Source organism: Cydia pomonella, chromosome 9 (assembly GCF_033807575.1).
Source record: "Cydia pomonella isolate Wapato2018A chromosome 9, ilCydPomo1, whole genome shotgun sequence".
NCBI classification, from domain to species: domain Eukaryota; kingdom Metazoa; phylum Arthropoda; class Insecta; order Lepidoptera; family Tortricidae; genus Cydia; species Cydia pomonella.
Window position 1 is genome coordinate 16,253,186 of NC_084711.1, and position 24,936 is coordinate 16,278,121.

The 24,936-nt window shown below is 38.2% G+C and overlaps 3 protein-coding genes across 9 annotated transcripts in view; 1 reads left to right on the top strand and 2 right to left on the bottom strand.

Annotated features, from left to right (window-relative positions):
* Positions 1-6,230, bottom strand: part of LOC133521469 (syntaxin-1A) — a 74,394-nt gene extending 68,164 nt beyond the window's left edge. For 3 of the 6 annotated variants that reach the window (XM_061856446.1, XM_061856443.1, XM_061856445.1), the window contains exon 1: positions 6,044-6,226. In XM_061856446.1, coding sequence (XP_061712430.1) covers positions 6,044-6,076 — 33 coding nt within the window. In that variant the 5' untranslated portion in view covers positions 6,077-6,226. Of the gene's footprint in view, positions 1-6,043 lie in introns of all 6 variants that reach the window. The other 3 variants (XM_061856444.1, XM_061856442.1, XM_061856447.1) reach the window with 2 other exon arrangements.
* A 1,865-nt stretch (positions 6,231-8,095) lies between these two features.
* LOC133521471 (GTP-binding nuclear protein Ran) lies at positions 8,096-10,236 on the top strand. 2 transcript variants are annotated; one of them, XM_061856450.1, is made up of 3 exons: positions 8,096-8,244; positions 8,622-9,074; positions 9,546-10,236. In XM_061856450.1, the coding sequence occupies exons 2-3, from the start codon at positions 8,649-8,651 to the stop codon at positions 9,759-9,761; spliced, it is 642 nt and encodes a 213-aa protein (XP_061712434.1). In that variant the 5' UTR covers positions 8,096-8,244; positions 8,622-8,648; the 3' UTR covers positions 9,762-10,236. The 2 variants fall into 2 exon arrangements, with proteins under 2 accessions (XP_061712434.1, XP_061712435.1); XM_061856451.1 differs by lacking the exon at positions 8,096-8,244 and adding an exon at positions 8,390-8,525.
* A 7,940-nt stretch (positions 10,237-18,176) lies between these two features.
* On the bottom strand, positions 18,177-24,202 carry LOC133521473 (elongation factor Tu). The gene is made up of 7 exons (XM_061856452.1): positions 23,987-24,202; positions 23,433-23,633; positions 22,591-22,757; positions 21,742-21,985; positions 20,979-21,170; positions 18,983-19,349; positions 18,177-18,456 (listed from the first exon to the last, which is right to left on the bottom strand). Exons 1-7 carry the CDS (start codon positions 24,024-24,026, stop codon positions 18,273-18,275), a joined length of 1,395 nt encoding a protein of 464 aa, XP_061712436.1. The 5' UTR covers positions 24,027-24,202; the 3' UTR covers positions 18,177-18,272.
* Positions 24,203-24,936: the final 734 nt, after the last annotated feature.

The window sequence follows — 24,936 nt, forward strand, 5'->3', positions numbered from 1 at the left end:
GGATTTCAATTTACGAAAGTACCTACTACCCTGTCAATGTTTGGTACAGTAGAAATAGATAGTTTAACTGACGTAAACTGAAAGCTGAACCAATAATGTGATATTCAAATATTGGAATGAAGAACCTTATCCCACGGTACGGACTTGGCGGAAAAAAATGTAACAGTTTTCCGTCACGAGTTTCTGTCACGACTCTTTCTTAACTTCATAACAACCGAGTGTTCCATGAACGTGACAAGTTTCCGTCACAACCCTTTCTTAACTTCATTACAACCGAGTGTTCCATGAACATGACAAGTTTCTGTCACAACCCTTTATTAACGTCATTCCAACCGAGTGTGAACATGAACATGACAAGTTTCCGTCATGACCCTTTATTAACTTCATTCCAAACGAGTGTTCCATGGACATGAACATGACAAGATTCCGTCATGACCCTTTCTTAACTTCGTTCCAACCGAGTGTTCCATGAACATGAACATGACAAGTTTACGTCACGACCTTTTATTAACTTCATTCCAACCGAGTTTTCCATGGACATGAACCTGACAAGTTTCCGTCATAACCCTTTCTTAACCTCATTCCAACCGAGTGTTCCATGAACATGACAAGTTTCCCTCGTGGCCCTTTCTTAACTTCGTTCCAACCGAGTGTTCCACGACACTCACGCATTATTTTATTTTTAAAAAGTTTAAAGGAGTACAAACTTGGAAATTAAAGTAAGTAAATTTTATTGATCTACGGCCTACGCTATAGTACCTATATTATTACGTGGGTGTGCACCAACGTTATAATCTCATTAAATACACTCCCAGAAACATCAGTTCCATCCAACTAATTAAAAATGAAATCATTCATGTTTATTGTGATAAGTATTGCAGCTGGGGCATTCCATAAAGGGATTTACCTTGTCGGAAACAATCTGAAAAAAGCTGTATTGTATACCCTTAAATTTAAAGCTAAGTTATCAAACGGTATCATGCCATATATCAGCTTCTTGGCTTAAGAAGTGTTTAAAAAATGGCGTCACGGACCCGACACTTAATGGAATACCCCCAGCTCACGAATTTATGACATTTGTGTGCAAGTTTCATTTTGTTTCAAAACATTTCGAGATAAGCAAATTGCAATAGCCATACGTAATGAGTTAAACATTGTAACCTCTTTCGCGTTGCAATGGCATGTTACATTACGGAAGGTCATTACTATGCGTCACCACCTCAATTAGGAAACTTACTTCATACATATTTTCACTTTACTCATACATGTATATACTCTGCTATGAATCAGGATTTCCCTTGACAAGTCAAGATTTTTGTTGGAGTTGGGCAGAGGAAAAGGAAGTTTGTAATTTCTGTATTTGTATACCAGAGAGAGAGCGTGACATAGGACCAATTTTAGGTTCAAAAATATAATAAGATTAATAAGTGTTCTTGGCAAAAAAGAGTATTTAATAAAGTTAAAAGATTAAAAAACTCTTCAAGATACGAAGGTCTAATTAAAAAGACCATTTGGGGGTAATTTGGAGAAATAATTATCCAGGAAATATCCGAATTTTTAAGGCTGATGTCCAGACTTTTGTCGAGATATTCCATTTTTCATACCCTAGCTATGAATGGCTTTATTTTATATTAACAAATTATAGTTCATTGGAGGTATATACTTATATAGAGTTGAAAGGGGACCTGGTGCTATTGGCGCAAAACAAAAGAGCCCTGGAGGTCATGGCTAGAATTGTGGGACAGGGAGGGGAGAAGATAGGACTCAGAACCAACCACCAGAATATTTCCAAATGAAAAGGTACAAGAACACCAGAGTGGATAGAGAAGACCTAGTAGTCGGAGCAACTACTTACAAAGGTGTGGATCATTTTAGGTACCTTGGTAGCACAGTAACTTATACCAACCGGAGGGAGGAATAGATACATCTACGCATCCAAAACGCCCTAAGATGCTCGGCAGCGCTCCATCGAGTTTTACTGTCCAAGCTGATCAATAAACCGACCAAGTTTCGTGTCTACAAGACTATAATGAAGCCATTTTTGATGTATGGATGTGAAGCTTTGACTCTGACTCAGAAAGAAGAGAGCAAGCTCTTAGTGGCGAAGAGGAACATCTGGCGGAAGATTCTGGGGCTTATCAGAGATGAAGATGGAACTTGGAGGCGTAGGAAGAATAGAGAGCTAAAGGAGCTGGTTGCGGTCCCCAATATAATTGGAGAGATCAGAGCCACACGGTCACCTGGAGAGGATGGGAGAGGATCGTCCTATGAGAAAAATGTATGTGGGGTAACCGGATGGAAAACGGAGTGACGAAGCCCTAAAAGACCTTTCCGCCCTCGGAATACCCAATTGGCGTGAATAAGTGGCGCAGGATAGGGCAGAGTGGCGCTCTCTTGTGTCAGAGGCCAAGATCCTGTTTGGGTCACTGAGCCTGTAAGTTATATAGTTTCAGTTGCGTCGTACTATCCGCAGCAGAAGAAGCTAAGGGAGCGAGATAAACTTTAAATTTTATGCAAACGCCCTACACGAATTTTCTGAACAATAACTCTCAGATCTCTCAAACACCTTTTGCTGGTGAGTGTTCAGCAATGACTGGCGATCTTTTACTGGCATAAACAGAAATTTAAGTTCAAATATTGCCATCAGCTAGACTGTGTCCATGTAATTGAGTAGATAAATTAACAAATTTAATAATAATAAAGCGAGTCAAAACTAGACCTTTTTTATAGTTAAGCCTATGGCCTCTCCTCGGCGTAATCAAGTTGTAGTACCTACATATTTAATTAGGTGGCGAGTAGTCCAATTAGGAGATTGTTAGCGCCAACTAAGGCCGGTACGTTACGTTACGTATTTTCGTCACTAGTTCTTCTAACTGCCTAAATTATTAGAAGGGATTTTGAAATCTGCTCGGGTTACTACCCTGGGGGTAGTTAGGTAACCCCACGGGAGTAAACACCCAGTCTACCAAGTAAAGATTATCTGATTCACCGCTAAGCTACGGTCGTAGCGCTACGTCGTAGCAGATATACATGGGTTTCCAGGGGGGCTAGCCAAGATGAAAATCGGACTTCTTCTAACACCAAACGAAAAGGCAAAATGTATCGGGATTTCGGAACAAATGCTAGGAAAAGTCACGAAGACTATTTCCATACATTGTTTAAGTTTAGTTTCGCGTTTTCTATGTAGCAAGAATTCTTCGTAAAGGCAAAACGACGTTTATATGAGGTCGAATAGTAGATTTTTAATCAGTGGTTGAACCAAAGATATTTTGCGCTTGAACGAAGAGAAAGCGCTAATAGTTCGAGGGTGAAATGGTTGCTTTCACCAAAGTTAAATACTTTACTTTTCAATTTGACAACACGTTTTATAGAACATGAGCAACGATAGTAATATTTTTTAATCCATCATGTTTTATTGGCGTTACACAGTTAAGATTCTAAATAGAAATATGTAGATTAAATAGGTACATGCTTTAAATTGTAATACCATTAGCGTGTCCTTAACTCCCGGAAAAGGCGAGAACTTTCTCTCGCATTTTTACAACATTAATAGCTTGTTTACACAGCTATGCTCTTTATTTCACTTTTAAGTAGGCACAGTAAAAGCCCCGACAAGGTCAAAAAACATACTTAGATCTAGTTAAGATGACCTCACAAGGTAAAGCGTAATGACGTCACCGGATTTTTCAGCGTAGACAGCTTCGTTAGCGACATCCTAAGCAGAGGGCCAACCGCGGACACCGAAGTTAGCAAATTGCGGGCATCTTTCTCTTTTACTCCAATTAAAGCGTAATTCGAGTGACAGGGAAAGATGCCCGCATTTTGCGAACTTCAGTGTTCGCGGTAGGCTCTCAATATTGAATGGTGATGCAGCCTTTGATGATGCAAATCTTTAATGAGTCAGCTCTGATAGCCGCCGGATGGCGCGTAAACTGATAACCGAGTCAACAATGCCACGACAACGATATATAATGTTGATTTTGAATAATCATTTGTTGTAGTTTTTTTTTTGCACATCATAATAAACATAAAAATCAGCTTTAAAGGGTTTCGCTTATTACAGAAAAACTCACTTAAGAAGATTCTGAAAGGATCGCGCCAAAAACGCTTCTTAAGCGGGAAAGCGTATTGACTGTGACATAATGAGGATAAGGATGTAAAGGAGTTGCACGGGCCAGGGTAAAATGGTGTATTACACGGTAAAAGGTATTAAAAATGATTATATTGATTATGTAAAAAATAATGGAACTGTTGTTTTCTATTGACTGTGGTCATAATGACAAAATAATGTTTTTATGTCATCTAAGTGCCCACAACACAAGCCTTATTGACCTTACTGTGGGACTTAGTCAATTTGTGTGATAATTTCCTCTTTTTTTTTTATTTTATTATAGCCTTTTTGTCATGACACCCAAATGCTGTTATTTGTTTCTTCACTGATGTGTTGTTTCACATCAGAGGTGTTGTTAAATGTATTGGGTGCCCGCTTGCCAGTCGGCATAGGCCTCCTCCAGCCTTCTCCATTCGTTCCTGTCTCTGGCAACCCTGCTCCATGTGGCACCAGCAACAGGCCTGATGTTGTCGTCCCATCGTTTGAACTGCCTTCCTCTTTTCCTTTTCCTTTAAGAGGCTGTAAAAGGAAAAGAGGAAAGGAAAAAAAAAAGGATAATTTCCTCTAATATTTATTAATTCTTTTTATCACAATCATTTATTTCTTAGACAGACAAAATGTCTTTCAAATGTCTTTTTCTGAATGGAAATTTATAGATCTATGTATATATTTGTAAAAACTTATGAATATCAAAATGTAAAGGTGTTTTACTGTCAATCCTATAGTAAAAAGCATAAACATTCTGTTATCTCTTCAAGTGGCATATGTCGTTTTTGAGTTATTGGAATTTTGATTTTATTTCAATTAATCAAATTTGAAATTTAAATGACATTATCGGTCGGGAGTCGACCGCCTACCTCTCCAAGGGTTATGTCACTAACTAGTACTTTAATTAGGCAAACATTTCCAAGATTATAATGCAAATTAGTATCAAAGCTGCGGATGCTTCATCAGCAACCCAAACTGTGCATAATTTTTTTTTGTTTAGACATTTTGTGCATAATCAAGTTATTTAGTAGCATACCCCTTTATGTGGCAACGGTCTCAAAAAGACCACCTATAAGATCATCTTTATTTATTTATTTTTTGTACAAAATTTTTATTATGAATAGATTAATTATAACTTTTGATTATTTGCTGTTGGGTCAATGTTGCCCAATAAAGATATTGCAATAAAAGCAGGTAAGTACTTAGAAAAGTAAAAAACTAAAAACAAACATAAAAAACTCATCAGCAGCTTAAACATTTACTATAGTTTTAGAGAGTAATTTGTATTGTTCATTTCAGGTAGCATAGTTTTATGATTAGATACCTAATGTTACAATTTTTAAATACAAAACACCCAGATTAGAGCATTCAATCGCAATATATGCCAGCATCATGGGTGTTAATCCAATTAAATTATATCCAATCTAAGTAATGAACTTAGCTGTTAGTTTCAGTTGTTGTACTGGAAAACCTGGCAAGTAGTAAGCCAAAATATTTAGCAAAAATTATCGTAAATCCGGGATACTCATGTCTTACAAGCATAATTTAAACTTTATATTATAAAATAATTTAGAGCAAGTTTCCAAATTTATACAACCTGTCAAAGGTTACCAACCTGAACATCTTCATGACAAGTTTTTGAACAATCAATAACTTACTGCTTAAGTAATAACACTAATAACCGAAAAAAAAGTATTATTTCGGTACATTTTATCACCATAATATCACCAGTGTTATAAATCTTAGGGGTGGGGCGAATAGAATAAAGAATCCAATAAGAATTTGATATATTCCTGCATAAAATCTTACAAACAATGTTATGCAGGAGTATAAGAAACTATGACCCACAAAATCGGTATCATAAATGCCATAATGCTATTCTTTAGCGAATTCATGGCCAATGAGGAAGACCTTTGGTTATATTAGGCAGACTAAAAAACTTACCGCTTGAAGCGCCGCTAACCTGTCCTTCGTCATCCTTAATGGAAAATCACACACCAAATAAACGTTTTATCTTGTTACACAATCCCATTCACAGATATTTTTCTAAAAACGTCACTAAAATAAAGGAATTAAAGGACACGAACACTACGATCACTTCACTGACTTCACTCAACAAAAATCGATACGCCACCACGCAAGAACCAAACGAAACTTAATTTTTTGGTGCGGCAACATTATATAGACAAAAGGTGACAAAAAAATGTAGCGAAAATGTAACTGCAGTTTTAAAAATAGTGCCAAAAATAATCTGGTTTTTGTAAACAATACTTTGATATTAATAAAATATGACAGCGCTCTGTCATTAATATATATCTCCACCTTCCGTAATTAGTATAAATAAATGGTTCAAAATCAACATACTTGCTGAAATTATCCGAAAGTATCGTCTTTTTTGTCGAAAGAGACATGTTTTGCCAATTTTGGGTCTTCGGCTATGTATTTTTATTTGATTTAATAATATACATTCATACACATACAGTTGTTGCAGGCCATAAATGTAAAAAAAAAAAAACAATACAGTTGTTGGTAGTTTTTAAATGCAAAAACGCCTCATTTATGTCAATACCATTCAGGACATAATTGTTAAAAAAAAAATGTCAATTATCATTCATAAATGTCATCAATCTGTCAATGTCAATGTTATATCTAGTTACATCAAGTCCTCTCTTCCGGACCACCATAGGTCCACCACTTGGCTCTATAGTGCCAATTAGGCAATTACATCCACAATTTATCAGGCGATATCTGGGCGAAAATCGAAATTCTTCAATTACGGGCATTTTTCTCTGTCACCCTAAGTACGTCTTAGTGAGAGTAAAAGAGAAAGATCCCCGCAATTTGCGAATTTCGATTTTTGCGGTAGGCCCCCAGACCCGGGCTCGAGCAAGGGTATTTTAATATTTTTCCGTTTCACCAAATATCAGCACATCGATTACAACATTTTAAATGCAAAAAAAGTTCATTTGCAAAAATAGGGCCGAAATCGGGAAGTGTGGATGTAATTGGCGTTTAAGGTGCGCTTAATACTTTATATCTTTAAATATTTTTAACCTATAAACGCTGTTTGACTCTCTTTGTAACAAATAAGCCTTAAGCGCCAATTTCATCCAATCTTCCCGATATCGAGCTCAAAATCAGGGGGCCTACCGGGAAAATCGGGATCTTTCTCTTTTACTCTCACTACAACGTAATTAGAGTGACAGAGAAAAATGCCCGCAATTGACGAACTTCGATTTTTGCGGTAGGCCTCCAGTTCCGATTTCGATTCTGGGCCTGATAATCGTTTTCCATTTCACGGAATATTAGCACATCGTTAACAATATTTTAAATGTAAAAAATACATTGTCTCTAATTGCCAAAAATGTTCAATGTTTAATATTTTTTCATATGAACCATTTTTGTACATTTCAGATATTGTAAACGATGTTGTGACGATGTGCTGTAGGGCTAAGATGGTCGGCTCTTTATCATTTATCACCATGTCTGTCACGTTCTAACAAGTATGTAAGTGCGAAAGTGACGCATGATATGACAGGTGATAAGAATTCGACCATGATACCGCTGCTGGTATTTGGTGAAACGGAAGAATATTCTATTTCGGGCCCGAAATCGGGTCCTGATAAAGTTTGGATGTAATTGGCACTTTATATCAATACCCAGTTTATAATTTGTAACAATATATAACTTTTCATTATTGTGATATGGATATGTCACTAATTAATAATCTGTGATCAAGACTATCGGGTTTAATGCAATACATTTAATATATTAATAAACTCAGCTTCCATGAGTTGGACTTGGACCGTTTGCATGATGGCGCTAAATTTATGACGTCACAGAAGGGAAGAGTTTTATCATCCGTAATACTTTTTAATATTATTCTAGCAATGAAAAAGTAAATGCTACAAAAAATTACTTTAATAAATGTATTATTATTTTAAAAGTAGATCAAAGTTATGTTTTAGGCATTTACTAACATTTCTTTAGTGTTTGACCATTTTTCTGAGACATGTATATGACTACAATTTTCATTGCGCCTGTCGGTGTCAAAGTATTCTTCCGTCCAGTTCAGTGACGCCATTGTGAGCCGTAACGACTTTTACCAGTCTTAAGTTAAATCGCAGTTTTCTTAGACAATCTCGGTAAATTGTGTTTTTATTTTACTTATTCATAATGAGTTAGTGCTAAGCTTTTTATTCTGATATTTATTTGTGACCCATGAGTTGTAGTTTATGTGTAATTTGTTCGAGTGTTCGGTACCATTAGGCTAAATTCCTGTGCGGATAGTTGAGCGCCATTTGATGGAAAACTTGACAAAATTTTAAAATTGGAAGATTTAATGTGTAATAATTTCCAATTGAAACAAAATACTCTACATTATTTTAAGTCTGTTTTGAAATAGCTATTGTTTAATAACGAAACAGTGAGTCATAAATAGTGGCGCAAGCTTGGCTAGCCATTGTGTAGTTATCGTATGATTCTTCCTATCCAACTCATGCAAAGTTTTTGCTGTTTTCAGGACTAGGAACTTAATAAATTAATCAAAATGGCTGACGATATGCCCACATTCAAATGCGTGCTGGTTGGTGACGGCGGTACTGGCAAAACAACATTCGTCAAACGACATTTGACTGGAGAGTTCGAGAAGCGATACGTCGCAACGCTCGGTGTCGAAGTGCACCCTCTTGTTTTTCACACGAACCGCGGCCCTATTAGATTCAACGTATGGGATACAGCCGGTCAAGAAAAGTTCGGAGGTCTTCGAGACGGTTACTATATTCAAGGACAATGCGCCATAATTATGTTCGACGTAACGTCTCGCGTCACCTACAAAAACGTCCCTAACTGGCACAGAGACTTGGTGCGCGTATGTGAAGGAATCCCCATTGTTTTATGTGGAAACAAAGTTGACATTAAAGACAGGAAGGTCAAAGCGAAAACTATTGTTTTCCACAGGAAAAAGAATCTTCAGGTAAGCTTCATGTTTTAAGGATTACGTTTAACTCGTTTAAATTGATTAAGAGCCGATTGTATCTTTATATGAATAACCTGTCAAAGCATCCTTATGGCAAGCGACAAAGTGGGACTTTTTCCTTGGAATAGTTATTGGACAAGTTAAATGGTAACTGAAAAATCGACCCTTAGAATATTAGTGTATTATTAGACAGGTCCACACAGAATGAGCATACGCGCGTTGGCCGAGGCATGTCTACACTGGCTGGTTTGTTCATGAGGAAATTGTCTCGCGCATATGCTCGCTCTGTGTGGACCCACCTATTGACAATAGTAGTGTCCTAGTTATGCAGTGACCTTAAATAAAGATAAATTATTAGATGTCTTCATTTCAGGTTGTTATAATCTTTGCAGAGTATTTGTCAAGTCAGTTATATTATACATAAGACATTCAGTGATTAAGGATCTAACAAGTTTATTTTCCTTCCAGTATTATGACATCTCGGCTAAGTCAAACTACAACTTCGAGAAGCCCTTCCTTTGGCTGGCGCGCAAACTGATTGGTGATGGTAACCTAGAATTTGTGGCTATGCCTGCACTTGTGCCCCCAGAAGTCACCATGGACCCACAATGGCAGAACCAGATTGAAAAGGATCTCAAAGAGGCTCAAGACACTGCTCTGCCGGATGAAGATGAAGACTTGTAAATATCGAAAATTGTTGAATGAAATACCCAGTGCGCTCTAAATAATGTGATTGGATGAACAACCAGGACTGTTTCAAAGACAATTTTGTCATAAAATTTTCATTCCATTAGTTTTCTGCTGATTTACAATGGCTAATAAAATTATCTAAGCACAGTGCTTTTATTGTGTTAATTTAAACAAATTAACCAACATTAATTGTACCATATGTATTCTTCTTGTTTTTGATCTTTTTGTAACATTAAACCACTATAAATCTTAATGTGTAAGTTTCACTAAGTACATGCCATGAGTATTGTTGCAGGCCATTAAATGCATGTGAAATATTTGATATCATAAATTATTGTATTGATTAGGAGTATCTTGGAGTGGTCAGGATCCTTTACTAATCTTAAAATCTCTGAAGCTTTTGTTTGCTTTGAGGATTGACAATATTTCACTGTAATTGTGGAGAATTTTTGAGAATAAACTTTTAAAAGAAACTAGTTTTTTTTTTAATATGGTACCATCAAATGGGGATTTAAGCTTGTCACAGATGGAGCGATAATATACCAAAAGAATAGCATTTGACAAACACAAAGCTATATATTTTGGCATCTTACGATATCTTATAGCAAGGCATCTTAACCCTTTTCCAGGCCCCACCAATCTAAGGATTTCCCAAAAAAATCTAATATATTCCCATTAATCCAGCTTTACTGTTGCTGCTGTACTGTTTGTAGTGTCACAACCCATTCAGGGCCAGCGACTCGGCCATGCTTATGAAGGTCATGATCAAACAGTTCCTCAGGGCCAATGACTCGCATGTCAGTCATGAATAAATTCTGATTTAAACAAACGAAACGTAATAACGTACGTATTCACTAAGTTAACAACCATTTCTATAAGGCAGGGTTTCCCAATCTTTTTCAACCTGCGGCGCAGTTACAAGTGTAGTATTTTGCAACGGCGCCCTTGTAAATTTAAAATCACAGTCGAAAAAGAGTGACACGACGCTATATTATTTACCGATGCGAGCGCTCAAATAGGTACCCGCAAATATTTGTGGTTTCGGATAATGATAGAACTCACGGCGCCCCTCTTTACTTTCTACGGCGCACCAGGGCGCCGCGGCGCACACTTTGGGAACCCCTGCTATAAGGTATATTACGATAAAACTTATGAACGCGTTTTAATGAAAATAGAGCCTAGAATATTCAATTTTGGTCTACTATCAATGCAATAAAGTAAATATACTGAAATTATACATACATACATACGCATTGCACGCAAACAGATAAATAAAGCAATTAGAAGTTATTGACATGGCTCAGGGTATGGGTCACCGTGGCCTGGCGCTACTTGTAAAAACTACAAATGTTTCCGTAGCAGGCTAAAATAAACTTTATTGGCTGGTTTTAAGAGTCCTTATTCCTACAGACGAGCGTATTTTGTAAAATGCTTCCTTTTTCATTCAAGATTACGACGTAACTATTAGTATTTATTCAAAAACTGATAACGTACTTAAATAATCGTTTCCTAAACTAGGGGCTCCAACAGTTCAAATTTTCATTTTCTCTTTTAAACCTTTTTTTTTAATGAGGTTTTTTGGGAGTCTTTTCCAAATTTTGCAGTGAGATGTGGCGTTTCGGTTCTCAATTTTGCTATAAACAAGAATCATTTGGTACATGAATGACTACAATTTGATTCAACATATCTCGTACGAGGGGCTGGAATGATTAACAATCGAAGATTCATTTGAAAAAACTGAAAAAATACCTTCCGAGTTTTCTTCATTTTTTTGTCGAAAACAGGGTTTTATTATATTTTATTTCCGCAAATTGTACGCATATTTTGCTTTAAAAATAATATTATAGCAAACTGTAACTTTATGTTAACCTATAAAAAAAAAATCGTAACTATGGGACCTACATTGCCGTAAATTTATATTTTTTTAAAACAAGTATAAATCACGCAGCAGCGACGCCCCGCTCTCAGTCCGCGCGGAGCGCGCTTAGAGGACGGACCTGTGCTCGATTGTCAGGCATTCGTTGCGATCGTAATCAGCTACGGAGTTCCGAGAAGTGCTATATACTGCGATTAGAAAATCTTAATAAAAGTTCATTTTTTACAGTATGCCTAACAGACTCGCTTATTGATGGATTTTCAGTGTTACTTTTTTTTTAATACTAAGTCGGTGGCAAACAAGCGTACGGCCCGCATATGTACGCCTGCAACTCCAGAGGAGTTACATGCGCGTTGCCGACCCTAACCCCCTCCCGCCCCTCGTTGAGCTCTGGCAACCTTACTCACCGGCAGGAACACAACACTATGAGTAAGGTCTAGTGTTATTTGGCTGCGATTTTCTGAAAAACGCATTTTCACTTGAAATTACGTTAGGGTTTGCCTTATTATTTTTGACCCGGATGAAGTCCAAGTTCTCATGATGGAGTCAGGAGTTGGTCACCAGAACTCCTAATCTACTAATTATAATCCCATCGTGTTTGGGCTCAAAAGATTTGCCCTGACGAACACCATCGATCTAGATGAGGTCCAGGGTCTCATGATGGAGTCAGGAGTTGGTCACTAGAACTCCTAATCTACTCATTATAATTCCATCGTGTTTGGGCTCAACAGAGTTGCCCTGATGAGCACCTTCAATCTAGATGAGGTCCAGGGTCTCATGATGGAGTCAGGAGCTGGTCACCAGAACTCCTAATCTACTCATCATAACTCCATCGTGTTTGGGTTCAATAGATTTGCCCTGACGAGCACCATCAATCTAGATGAGGTCCAGGGTCTCATGATGGAGTCAGGAGCTGGTCACCAGAACTCCTAATCTACTCATCATAACTCCATCGTGTTTGGGCTCAATAGATTTGCCCTGATGAACACCATCGATCTAGATGAGGCCCAGGGTCTCATGATGGAGTCAGGAGTTGGTCACCAGAACTCCTAAACTACTCATCATAACCTCATCGTGTTCGGGCTCAATAGATTTGCCCTGACGAGCATCATCAATCTAGATAAAGTCCAGGGTCTCATGATGGAGTCAGGAGTTGGTCACTAGAACTCCTAATCTAATCATTATAATTCCAACGTGTTTGGGCTCAAAAGATTTGCCCTGATGAGCACCATCGATCTAGATGAGGTCCAGGGTCTCATGATGGAGTCAGGAGTTGGTCACCAGAACTCCTACTCTACTCATCATAACTCCATCGTGTTTGGGCTCAATAGAGTTGCCCTGACGAGCACCTTCAATCTAGATGAGGTCCAGGGTCTTATGATGGAGTCAGGAGCTGGTCACCAGAACTCCTAATCTACTCATCATAACTCCATCGTGTTTGGGTTCAATAGAGTTGCCCTGACGAGCACCATCAATCTAGATGAGGTCCAGGGTCTCATGATGGAGTCAGGAGCTGGTTACCAGAACTCCTAATCTACTCATCATAACTCCATCGTGTTTGGGCTCAATAGATTTGCCCTGATGAACACCATCGATCTAGATGAGGCCCAGGGTCTCATGATGGAGTCAGGAGTTGGTCACCAGAACTCCTAATCTACTCATCATAACCTCATCGTGTTCGGGCTCAATAGATTTGCCCTGACGAGCATCATCAATCTAGATAAAGTCCAGGGTCTCATGATGGAGTCAGGAGTTGGTCACTAGAACTCCTAATCTACTCATTATAATTCCAACGTGTTTGGGCTCAAAAGATTTGCCCTGATGAGCACCATCGATCTAGATGAGGTCCAGGGTCTCATGATGGAGTCAGGAGTTGGTCACCAGAACTCCTAATCTACTCATCATAACTCCATCGTGTTTGGGCTCAATAGATTTGCCCTGATGAACACCATCGATCTAGATGAGGTCCAGGGTCTCATGATGGAGTCAGGAGTTGGTCACCAGAACTCCTAAACTACTCATCATAACCTCATCGTGTTTGGGCTCAATAGATTTGCCCTGACGAGCATCATCAATCTAGATAAAGTCCAGGGTCTCATGATGGAGTCAGGAGTTGGTCACTAGAACTCCTAATCTACTCATTATAATTCCAACGTGTTTCGGCTAAAAAGATTTGCCCTGACGAGCACCATCGATCAAGATGAGGTCCAGGGTCTCATGATGGAGTCAGGAGTTGGTCACCAGAACTCCTAATCTACTCATCATAACTCCATCGTGTATGGGCTCAATAGAGTTGCCCTGACGAGCACCATCAATCTAGATCAGGTCCAGGGTCTCATGATGGACTCAGGAGTTGATCACCAGAACTCCTAGTCTATTCATCATAACTCCATCGTGTTTGGGCTCAAAAGATTTGCCCTGACGAGTACCATCGATCTAGATTAAGTCGAGGGTCTCATGATGGACTCAGTAGTTGGTCACCAGAATTCCTAATCCATTCATCATAATGGTAATTTGATGGTGCTTGTCGGAGTAAATCTATTGAGCCCAAACACGATGGAGTTATGATAAATAGATTACGAGTTCTGGTGACCAACTCCTGACTCCATCATGAGACCCTGGACTTCATCTAGATCGATGGTACTCGTCAGGGCAAATCTTTTGAGCCCAAACACGATGGAGTTATGATGAATAGACTAGGAGTTCTGGTGATCAATAGATTACGAGTTCTGGTGACCAACTCCTGACTCCATCATGAGACCCTGGACTTCATCTAGATCGATGGTACTCGTCAGGGCAAATCTTTTGAGCCCAAACACGATGGAGTTATGATGAATAGACTAGGAGTTCTGGTGATCAACTCCTGAGTCCATCATGACACCCTGGACCTGATCTAGATTGATGGTGCTCGTCAGGGCAACTCTATTGAGCCCATACACGATGGAGTTATGATGAGTAGATTAGGAGTTCTGGTGACCAACTCCTGACTCCATCATGAGACCCTGGACCTCATCTAGATCGATGGTGCTCGTCAGGGCAAATCTTTTTAGCCCAAACACGTTGGAATTATAATGAGTAGATTAGGAGTTCTAGTGACCAACTCCTGACTCCATCATGAGACCCTGGACTTTATCTAGATTGATGATGCTCGTCAGGGCAAATCTATTGAGCCCAAACACGATGATGTTATGATGAGTAGTTTAGGAGTTCTGGTGACCAACTCCTGACTCCATCATGAGACCCTGGACTTCATCTAGATCGATGGTACTCGTCAGGGCAAATCTTTTGAGCCCAAACACGATGGAATTATAATGAGTAGATTAGGAGTTCTGGTGACCAACTCCTGACTCCATCATGAGACCCTGGACTTCATCTAGATCGATGGTACTCGTCAGGGCAAATCTTTTGAGCCCAAACACGATGGAATTATAATGAGTAGATTAGGAGTTCTAGTGACCAACTCCTGACTCCATCATGAGACCCTGAACATCATCTAGATTGATGGTGCTCGTGAGGGCAAATCTATTGAGCCCAAACACGATGGAGTTATGATGAGTAGATTAGGAATTATGGTGACCAACTCCTGACTCCATCATGAGACCCTGGACTTCATCTAGATCGATGGTACTCGTCAGGGCAAATCTTTTGAGCCCAAACACGATGGAATTATAATGAGTAGATTAGGAGTTCTGGTGACCAACTCCTGACTCCATCATGAGACCCTGGACTTCATTTAGATCGATGGTACTCGTCAGGGCAAATCTATTGAGCTCGAATACGATGGAATTATAATGAGTAGATTAGGAGTTCTAGTGACCTACTCCTGACTCCATCATGAGACCCTGGACTTCATCTAGATTGATGGTGCTCATCAGGGTAAATCTATTGAGCCCAAACTCGATGGAGTTATGATGAGTAGATTAGGAGTTCTGGGGAGTTCTGGTGACCAACTCCTGACTCCGTCATGAGACCCTGGACCTCATCTAGATCGATGGTGTTCGTCAGGGCAAATCTTTTGAGCCCAAGCACGATGGAATTATAATGAGTAGATTAGGAGTTCTGGTGACCAACTCCTGACTCCATCATAAGAACCTGGATGGACTTCATTCGGGTCAAAAATAATAATACAAACCCTAACGTGATTTCAAATAACACTGAAACTCTATAGCACTAATGTGCGCAAACGATTGGCATCTTGACTACGCAGCATGGGTGCGTAGCCACCATGCCAATCGATACGACAACGAAACACTATCTGTCTCTCTCTCGTAGTAATATGCACAAACGATTGGCATCTTGGCTGGGCAGCATGGGTGCGTAGCCAACATGCCAAACGTTTACGATACGACAAGGAAACACTATCTGTCTCTCTATCGCACTAATATGCGCAATCGATTGGCTTCTTGGCTAGGTATCATGGGTGCGTAGCCAACATGCCAATCGTTTACGATACGACAACGAAACACTACTCTCTCTCTATCGCACTAATATACGCAAACGATTGGTATTTTGGCTAGGCACTAAGCAAGTGTGTGGCCAACATGCCAATCGTTTACGATACGACAACGAAACACTATCTGTGTCTCTATCGCACTAATATACTTTATTTATACCTGCAGTCATTTAGTAACTTCTTCATTTTCCATTGGTGTGAAAGAGACAGAATAAAGAGCAAGGGTTATAGTACACTCTGTAGTCTGTACACTTAGTAGTAGTGTACATAAAAAAAAAACTACTGTGCATATATAATAAAATAAAGAGTGCCCATATGATATCATATGACACTAAAATTAATGTTGCTTGAAATTATATTGAAAACTATCAAGATTATTCTAGTCTGCATTGAAACGCGCGTCGCGTTGCCGGCGCTCGCGTACCGAGCGCCAACGCCATCTATCGAGCGTTATTTCGTGAAATCGGAGAACGCTCCAAGGATTAAGGGCTCTTAAAGCTTATTTCATATTGAAGCCGTTCGATATTGTACCATTTTACAACCGATTACTGTTTGAATGATGATGGCACGTAGCATTTACCAAACCGTAGTATAATAATGTTTCGTGTGAGGGGTAAGGCAACGAGGATTTTCTCCCACTGTACTTTTGTCATAATATTTGGTGATTATAAAAATATTTTGTTTTGTGTGAGGGGTAAGGCAACAACAACATTTTTATCTTGCTGTGCTGGTTGTTGTTTTATGGGTCAAATATCGGAAGTTCATTTTTGACCCATTTCCCTTGTCTTACCCCTCACACAAAACAAAATATTTTTAAAAAACTTGTAAATATTTGTCGCACACTATTATGATAATACAATATTAGTTCGTGGCGATTGTTTCAACTGCCTTGTTAATATTGAAACGAAAAAAATAAGATTGAATATTAACATCATTGTTATAGATAATTGCCTAAGATACAATACAACGATCACCAAATATTATGAAACACTTTATTACGTTAAATTACGTTTCGTTTATGTATGATTAAATCAGAATTTATACATGACTCACATGTGAGTCACTGGCCTTGCGGAACTGTCTGAGCATGACCCATATGCTGAGTCGCTGGCCCTGAATGGGTCAAGATTAATAAAATTACAAAAGGTTACATGCTATATCGATAAGTATGTGAATGTCAATGAATAGGTGTATTGGAAACAGATCATCTGAAAACTCGAGTGCACTAACAGGCTGAGTGCATATATTGACCACAGGTTCTTGTTAATGATTTCGTTTTTTTTTTTGCCGTAATGTGTTCCCCAGTGCATTACCAAGTTGGTAATTTAAAAAAAAAGTTAAATAACTTTTGTTCACAACTTCGAGTTTCTTGCCATGTTGGGTCCAGAGATTTTTGGCCATAAGTAATTATAGAAATATTTAAATATCAGCTTATAGTATAAGCTGGTGTCTCGCAGATCTTACAATACTTAATCCTCATAGACACTTCTTAGGCAACAGACTTAACCAGTCTGTTTGCTAGCTTGGAACCAAGTCCCATGGGATATAGTATCGGCCCAGTGTCAATGAATTAGACTAGCACAATGCAAATTCTACTCAACATTGAAAATTTTGTTAAGATGACTCTGGATAGGTACAGGCATTATCAGTTACTTCAACTGCCTGCTTGCTTTTCTTTACAAATAATAAAAATTCTACTGACCCTTAATTAGGCCATGTTCGTTCTGCAAATATAACTTTTGCCCCTTTTTTCCTAACCAGAACTATTGAGGGTTAAGGAGGCTTGAACTCACTACCTTGTTTGTAGCCCCGTTGCTTCAATATACATTCCACTATTGGGCGCATACTAATATATTCATCTTGTACTGTACATTCAAATTATTTTTGCCCAAGGGTGTCTAGTCTATATACAGATAGAGTATCATTACGTATTTAAGTAATAACGAATAATTCCAAAATTCATTCATCCAACAAATCAGTTCATTTTCGAAATTACCCGATATTCAGATGTGATTCAGGATTACCCGGCTATACCTTATTAAAAATAGGTCAAATGTTAAGTTAAAGTAAAAGAAAAAAATGAATAGCCATATTGAATGTTTATTGACTACATTTTTACACTTTTAAATGCATAGCATATAATTTTAACAACTACTATAACTTATAATAACGCTGATTACTTCTTGGCAGCGGCCTTTTCCCTGGCCTTCTTGCCCTCCATCAGCTTGAGTCGGTCGTCTTCAGACAGGTTTTTGTTGATCTTCGTGATGACGCCGGTGCCGAGAGTCATGTCGCCTAAACGCAGGGTGAAGCGTTGTCCGGTTTCGCATACCATAGGCTTTACCAGGCGCAATTGCAAGCTGAAATTTGAAAATTATTTGTATTACTACTCTTGTCAACGCCAATAAATATTAAAACAGTGATAAAACTGAATGCTGTCGATTAATGCCTACAGATCTGGCGAATGCACGCAAATGGTTCGAGAATGGCGCATTAGCCAGATCAGACTTCATTTTAATTAAGCATGTTTCTACATTATTATGCTATTGGATATGTGTTGTGTGTGAAATGAAATCTGAATTAAAATAATTTAATATTGTAATAATTCCCACTTTTAAGTTGAAACTGGAGTTGAAATTCATATAATTTAGGCCCCATATATAGGTTAAGATTAATTTTAGGTTACATTTATCTCCTATGCCACTGCCATTTGGTAGTGTGCCCATAAGACTGGCCGCATTTCCTCGCTGGATTGTAATTCCAATGCGCTGAGCGAGGAACGAGCCAGTACATAGAAATAGTTATACATTGTAGTAGACACAGGGAATTACAGCTCTATTACAATTTCAAACAGGTTTTTACTGTTCACAAAACAAGGAAACTTACGTCGCATCTTCTCCAGGCATAACCATCTCCTTATCAGGAATCGTAACTTGCGACGCGCAATCCCAAGTCATAGAGAACATTTGCAACTGAATGAACGAGGTGAATGGCTTCGATCTGCCACCTTCGTCCTTGCTGAGGATATATACCGCTGCTTCGATATTGTCGTGAGCTTTTACTGTTCCTGGTTTAGCCATGACCATGCCGCGTTTGATCTGTTCCCTCTTGATCGAACGTACTAAGGCACCGAGTTGGTCGCCGGCCTGGGCCTCTTCGAGGGTCTTGTGGAACATTTCGACGCCTGTGACAGTGGATTTCATGACTTTTCCATGGCCAACGATTTCACATTCGGTACCCTTCTTCAATACTCCTGGAAATATAATTTACACGTGTTTCAATAGGTCTATTTAGTATATATATATTTCATATCATATTCTATATGATTCGGAGTATATTTGACTTGCATAAACGGGAATCATGTCGCACTGGTATAGTAAGCAGATAAACGTGGTAAAATGGGCTAAAGAATATTCAGATCCATATGTGCTAAAGTGTGGGGTAAGGCAAGGGGGGCTAACCTCGCCTAGATTATTTAGTATGTATATAAATGAACTGATTGAGGGGCTCAGCAGCATTCATGCCGGCTGTAGAATTGATAACGTTTGTGTAAATAATATAAGTTATGCGGACGATATGGTGCTGTTGAGCCCATCAGTATCAGGGCTAAAAAAGCTAATTGAAACATGTGAGACTTATGCGCAGCAGCACGGTTTGAAATACAACGCTGCCAAAAGCGAGTTCATGATTTTTAGGGGTAAATTAAAGTGTCCAGCCTACACGCCCAAAATAATGTTGAACGGATATCCTTTGAATCGTGTCACACATTTCAAATACCTAGGGCATATTGTGACCGAGGACCTGAAAGACGATCTTGATATCGAGAGGGAGCGCAGAGCGTTGTCGGTCCGAGGTGGGATGCTGGCACACAGGTTCGCACGCTGTAGTGCCCAAGTGAAGCTGACTTTATTCAAAGCTTACTGTCAAAGTTTTTACACGTGTGGCCTGTGGGCCAGTTTCAGGCTGAAGACTTATAATACCCTGCGTATCCAATATAATAACATTTTCAGAATGCTGTTTGGGCTTCCTCGATTCTGTAGCGCCTCTGGAATGTTTGCCGATGCCGCTGTAGAGGACTTTTATGCTATAGTGAGGAAGAAGACGGCATCTGTGGTGAGGCGGATGAGGGGGAGCGCAAACAGCATCCTGAGAATGATAGCAGAGAGGTGGGATTCGGATATTCTCCGCCGTTATACCGAACTCCATATCATACGACCTAAGAAATAGATATTTGTATGAAACCTGTAATATAAGATAGTTTACTAATGTAGTTTTATAAGTGTCTTGTAACTAACAATCTATGGATCGGAGGAATCTGAAAATAAATAATTTTTATTTTTATTTTATTTATTTATTTATAAAACTTTATCGGCTATAAACATTAGCATCTTACGAGAGGAAAACTGAAGAATTTGACCTGCACAAAAAAATGGTCATAGTTCTATCATCTCTGCATCTGTGTAAACCTCTCTATTACATTTATTTCATTACTTCATTTTTCAGATATTTTATATTAATCATGTAGATTCCCTACTATACAGGTCAGCACACAAGAGTAAAACTATTTTGATTAAAACTGCCAAAGCAACTTCCTGTTATTGCTCACTGGCGCTCCACTGTTCATTATTTATTTGTGCATGGTAGTGTCCACAGAACTATATGCATCTCTGGCTCTTTCTACAAGGCTCCGTAAGGCTCAGATTTCGTTACATTGCTTATTACTGATACTGAGATACAACTGAATCAGATTTAATTTAGCTATTAGCTAGGATTAGTCAGTGTGTACCTAAGTAATGAGAATGAGTATTTAGTAAAAGAACATAATAATGTGAGGTGAACTTTGTTTTTATGACTGCAGAGGCCTTTTTGCTGGGAGTCTTACCTCTATGCAGACGTCCAGTAACAACAGTGCCTCGGCCAGGAATTGTGTGGACGGACTCAACAGGCAAGAGGAATGGCTTGTCCAGCTCCCGGACAGGTGTGGGGATGAAGGAATCCACTTCTTTCAGCAGACTTGTGATAGCTTCGGCGCCGATTTCGGGGCTCTTGCCTTCAAGGGCGCAGAGAGCTGATCCTGAAATAAGAAAAAAGTTGATTTGGAAAAGAATAAGTATGAAAAGGATTGTTTTTATTTTTAGTATTTTAAATGTAAGCAAGAATTGATGTGACTGACTTATCTCATACCACTAATTAATGACCTAGGGCTAGGGCATTTACCACTGCTCTTAACAAGCTGTCTTAACCAGCGCAATGCTAGAAAGGTGATGGATGATGGCTAGTCTATTTTGTAAGGCAAACCAACACATTTTCCTATTCAGCCTATCTCTAGTTTAACCTCATACAACATTTTCGTAATTTGAAATGGAACCTTTTTGTATGGTAAATTGGGATTAATTCTGCTTATTTGGTTTCTGGAGAGGTTCTAATTAGATTGAAACAGAATGCACATTGGGCCTTATGAGGTTAAAAATCAATGTGTTTGTTAGCTCTAATGGCAAAGACTAGGTACTCTTTTAGATTTACATCAATTGATTAATAGTCTTAAATAGTATATTTAATTATATTTTATAGAAAATGAAACAAATTCACTTAGAATTGATATCCATATCATTACTATTACAATCTAAACCAGAGAAAATACCAACCTTTAATAACTGGAATCTTATCACCATCATATCCCATTTCGGTCATCAGCTCCCTAATCTCCATCTCAACCAGCTCAACCATCTCCTGATCAGCCGCATCCACTTTATTGATGAACACCACAACATGTTGGATACCGATCTGCTTGGCTAACAGCAAGTGCTCGCGGGTTTGAGGCATGACGCCATCGGTGGCGGCTACTACGAGGATAGCGCCGTCCATTTGGGCTGTGCCTGTGATCATGTTCTGAAAGTGGAGCACTGGATGAAGCATTCCTCAAAAAATAATATAGTTATTTCAGTTGTTAAATTTTCTGTGAATTTTAAGTACTTTCTACTCTGATTATTGCGGGTCCCCACAGAGCGAGCAGACAGCTGAAGCATGTTTTCACTGGCCGGTTTGTGGGCAAGGAAATTGCCTCACATGTATGCTCGCTCTGTGTGGACCTGTCTAGTCACCAGCTCTATCCATTTCAGCAGGAAAAGGTGTCTCAAAGATTGCCATGCAATTTTCAACTGGAATTATGGTAATGCAATAGGAAGAACAAAAGGGCTTGTGATTTTGATTTTGAGTAGAAATCACAGTACATTACAGAAAATATCACAAATAAAGAAAGTGCCATTAAAAAAAGTACTCTCACATATTCAACAATCCTGTTTAAAAGAGTATTCTGAGCTATTTAAAGAAAAAAAAAAAGTGTTAAAGAGGAGGAATAATGAAAACAACATGTGTGAAGATATTTTCGATTTAGACAATCTTTGAAAATGCTGCAATCATTAATTATCTCTAAGATTTTTTTAGGCTGCATAGAATCTAGTATTTAAATAAAAATGGTTTTAACAAGCACAAACCTTAATGTAATCAGCATGCCCAGGGCAGTCTGTGTGGCCATAATGCCTGTTTTCAGTCTGATACTCCACATGGGCCACATTGATAGTAATACCTCGGGCTTTCTCCTCGGGAGCATTGTCAATGTCGGAGTAACCTTTCTTTTGGGCCAAATTGAGATCGGCTAATACTGTAACATTATAAATATTTCTTAATGCTTAGATTCTAAATACCATATTTTGCCACCATCATGACTAATATTTAATTTAGTTGAAACCATCATTTAGTTTTATATAGTTAAAAAGCTTTTTCAATGTTCACCTAACAATGGTGAGGTATAAAGCTCTGTTATCACTAGCTTGCCTGTTTTCAGAAATTTAAATAAGTAAAATAGTATGTAGTCTCACTCTTGACCAATGGATATGTGTACTACCAGTAGCCAGTTTTAAAATTTGGCTGAGCATTTAAAGCTCTGTCGCCCCATATCCACCTAGAACTGACTGCCAGATTGGTAATGCCATTATGCCATTAAGTGTAAGATGTAACATAACTTTCTTATATACCACATTGGTGGCAGATAATTATATTATATGGCGTGCCTGATGGTAAGCAATCACCATATGTATATCTTGAAACTGAGGGGGTGTTACATGCACATTGCCAACCCTTTGTTTGACACCATGCAATGTCAATTGCAAACAATATGGTGGGTCAAGTTGGCCTATCTGGGATAAGCATATATAAGTAAAGATGAAACCAATTGAATGGGTAACACTTTAAGGCCTCTCAGCTGAAGCAGTGCCTGAGTGTGTGTGCTTGACTATCTATAAGGGAACCCTTATTTGACTTATGAAAAAGAACATACCTTTGGTAATGGCAGCTGTTAGGGTAGTTTTTCCATGGTCAACATGACCAATTGTGCCAACATTACAATGAGGTTTGGTTCTTTCGAAGACCTGCTTCTCTGCATAGTTTCTTCGTAATACAATACTCAGAGGGCTAAGGCCAGGAAATCCTGTATTTCTGAGATGAGAACATTGCCCTTGTTTTAGAACTACCTTCAATGCTGAAAAGGTACACAGATTTTAGTGAAGTGCAGTTCAAAATTTAATCAATATCCTAACCTAAAAATTATCTAGAGTCACAAATAGTCAAAAAACAATGAAAACAAAGAAAAAAACGTTACTAATTAAGGCATCTATTATAATAGTGCAATGCATTAAAGACCAATCAGGTTGATTGATCTTTTACATAATAATCACAACCTTAACCATTACTCCGATATAGATATAAATGTATTTTAAATAAATTAACATTACAAGTATTGCGCAAGTAGCATTAGTTACGTCCTAAGATCATTAAATTAACGATATAAGCTACTGAAATGGTAAATTTAAAGAATTATTAACACTATCTTACCTGGGCTAACCAAACTTTTGGCAAAAGATAGAGTCGCCATTATATATTGGACACTGGTATGTGTGTATCAATTAAATAGTTGGTATTTATCGAAACACTATTTACCGACTTTTATTGAGAAAGCTCCATAAAAGCCCGGTAATAAAGAAAAGTTAGTTCAATTTTCCAATACTATTTCCATCTGACTTTTCCGACTGCAAATTAAAATTATCCATAGATATTATAGATTTGGATCATAGACTAATTAGACTATATTTCACGCATGGAGATATAAAGTGGAGCACACTCTAACTTTTTTTATTATAGTAAATTGAACCTTATCACCGAGAGAGAAAGGTGTTCTTATCAGACTAGAGAAAACGGTCCACTTGAGATAGCAAAAGTGGGGCGCGGTATCTCACTCGCCAATTTACCAATGTTAAAAACATACCATTGTGGTAGTATTTATATCAATATGCTACTGAAATTAAATACTGTCTTATACTATTTTAGAGCTATATAGAGAGTGCGGTTCTCAAATCTTTTAAGTAATTTGTAAATAATTATGATGTCAATATTATTAACTGATTAAACCAAGCATGTGCACAACAAAAAAAAACATTAATTTTAATATGTCTACTTGTAGAATCTTTGAATAATAATTGGTATCCCCAACTTGATGACATATTTTCGTGATATTTCCAAAATACGTAAATGCTGGGGCTCAGCATTTAATTGCGAAACATTTTTAAAAAATGGGTAAAAAATGTTGTGTGACAGGTTGTAGCAGTGAAAGTTTTGCTGATTGTGGTATATATTTTCACAGGTGAACCACAATCATTCAATTTTACGATAAAAATACATGACGATAATTGTCAAACTCATTAGGGTGACCATGATGTCGGCACGATGTAAATCAGTTTTACACAATTCTTATTACGTACTTAAGTAAGTTTATCTAATTAGGTATG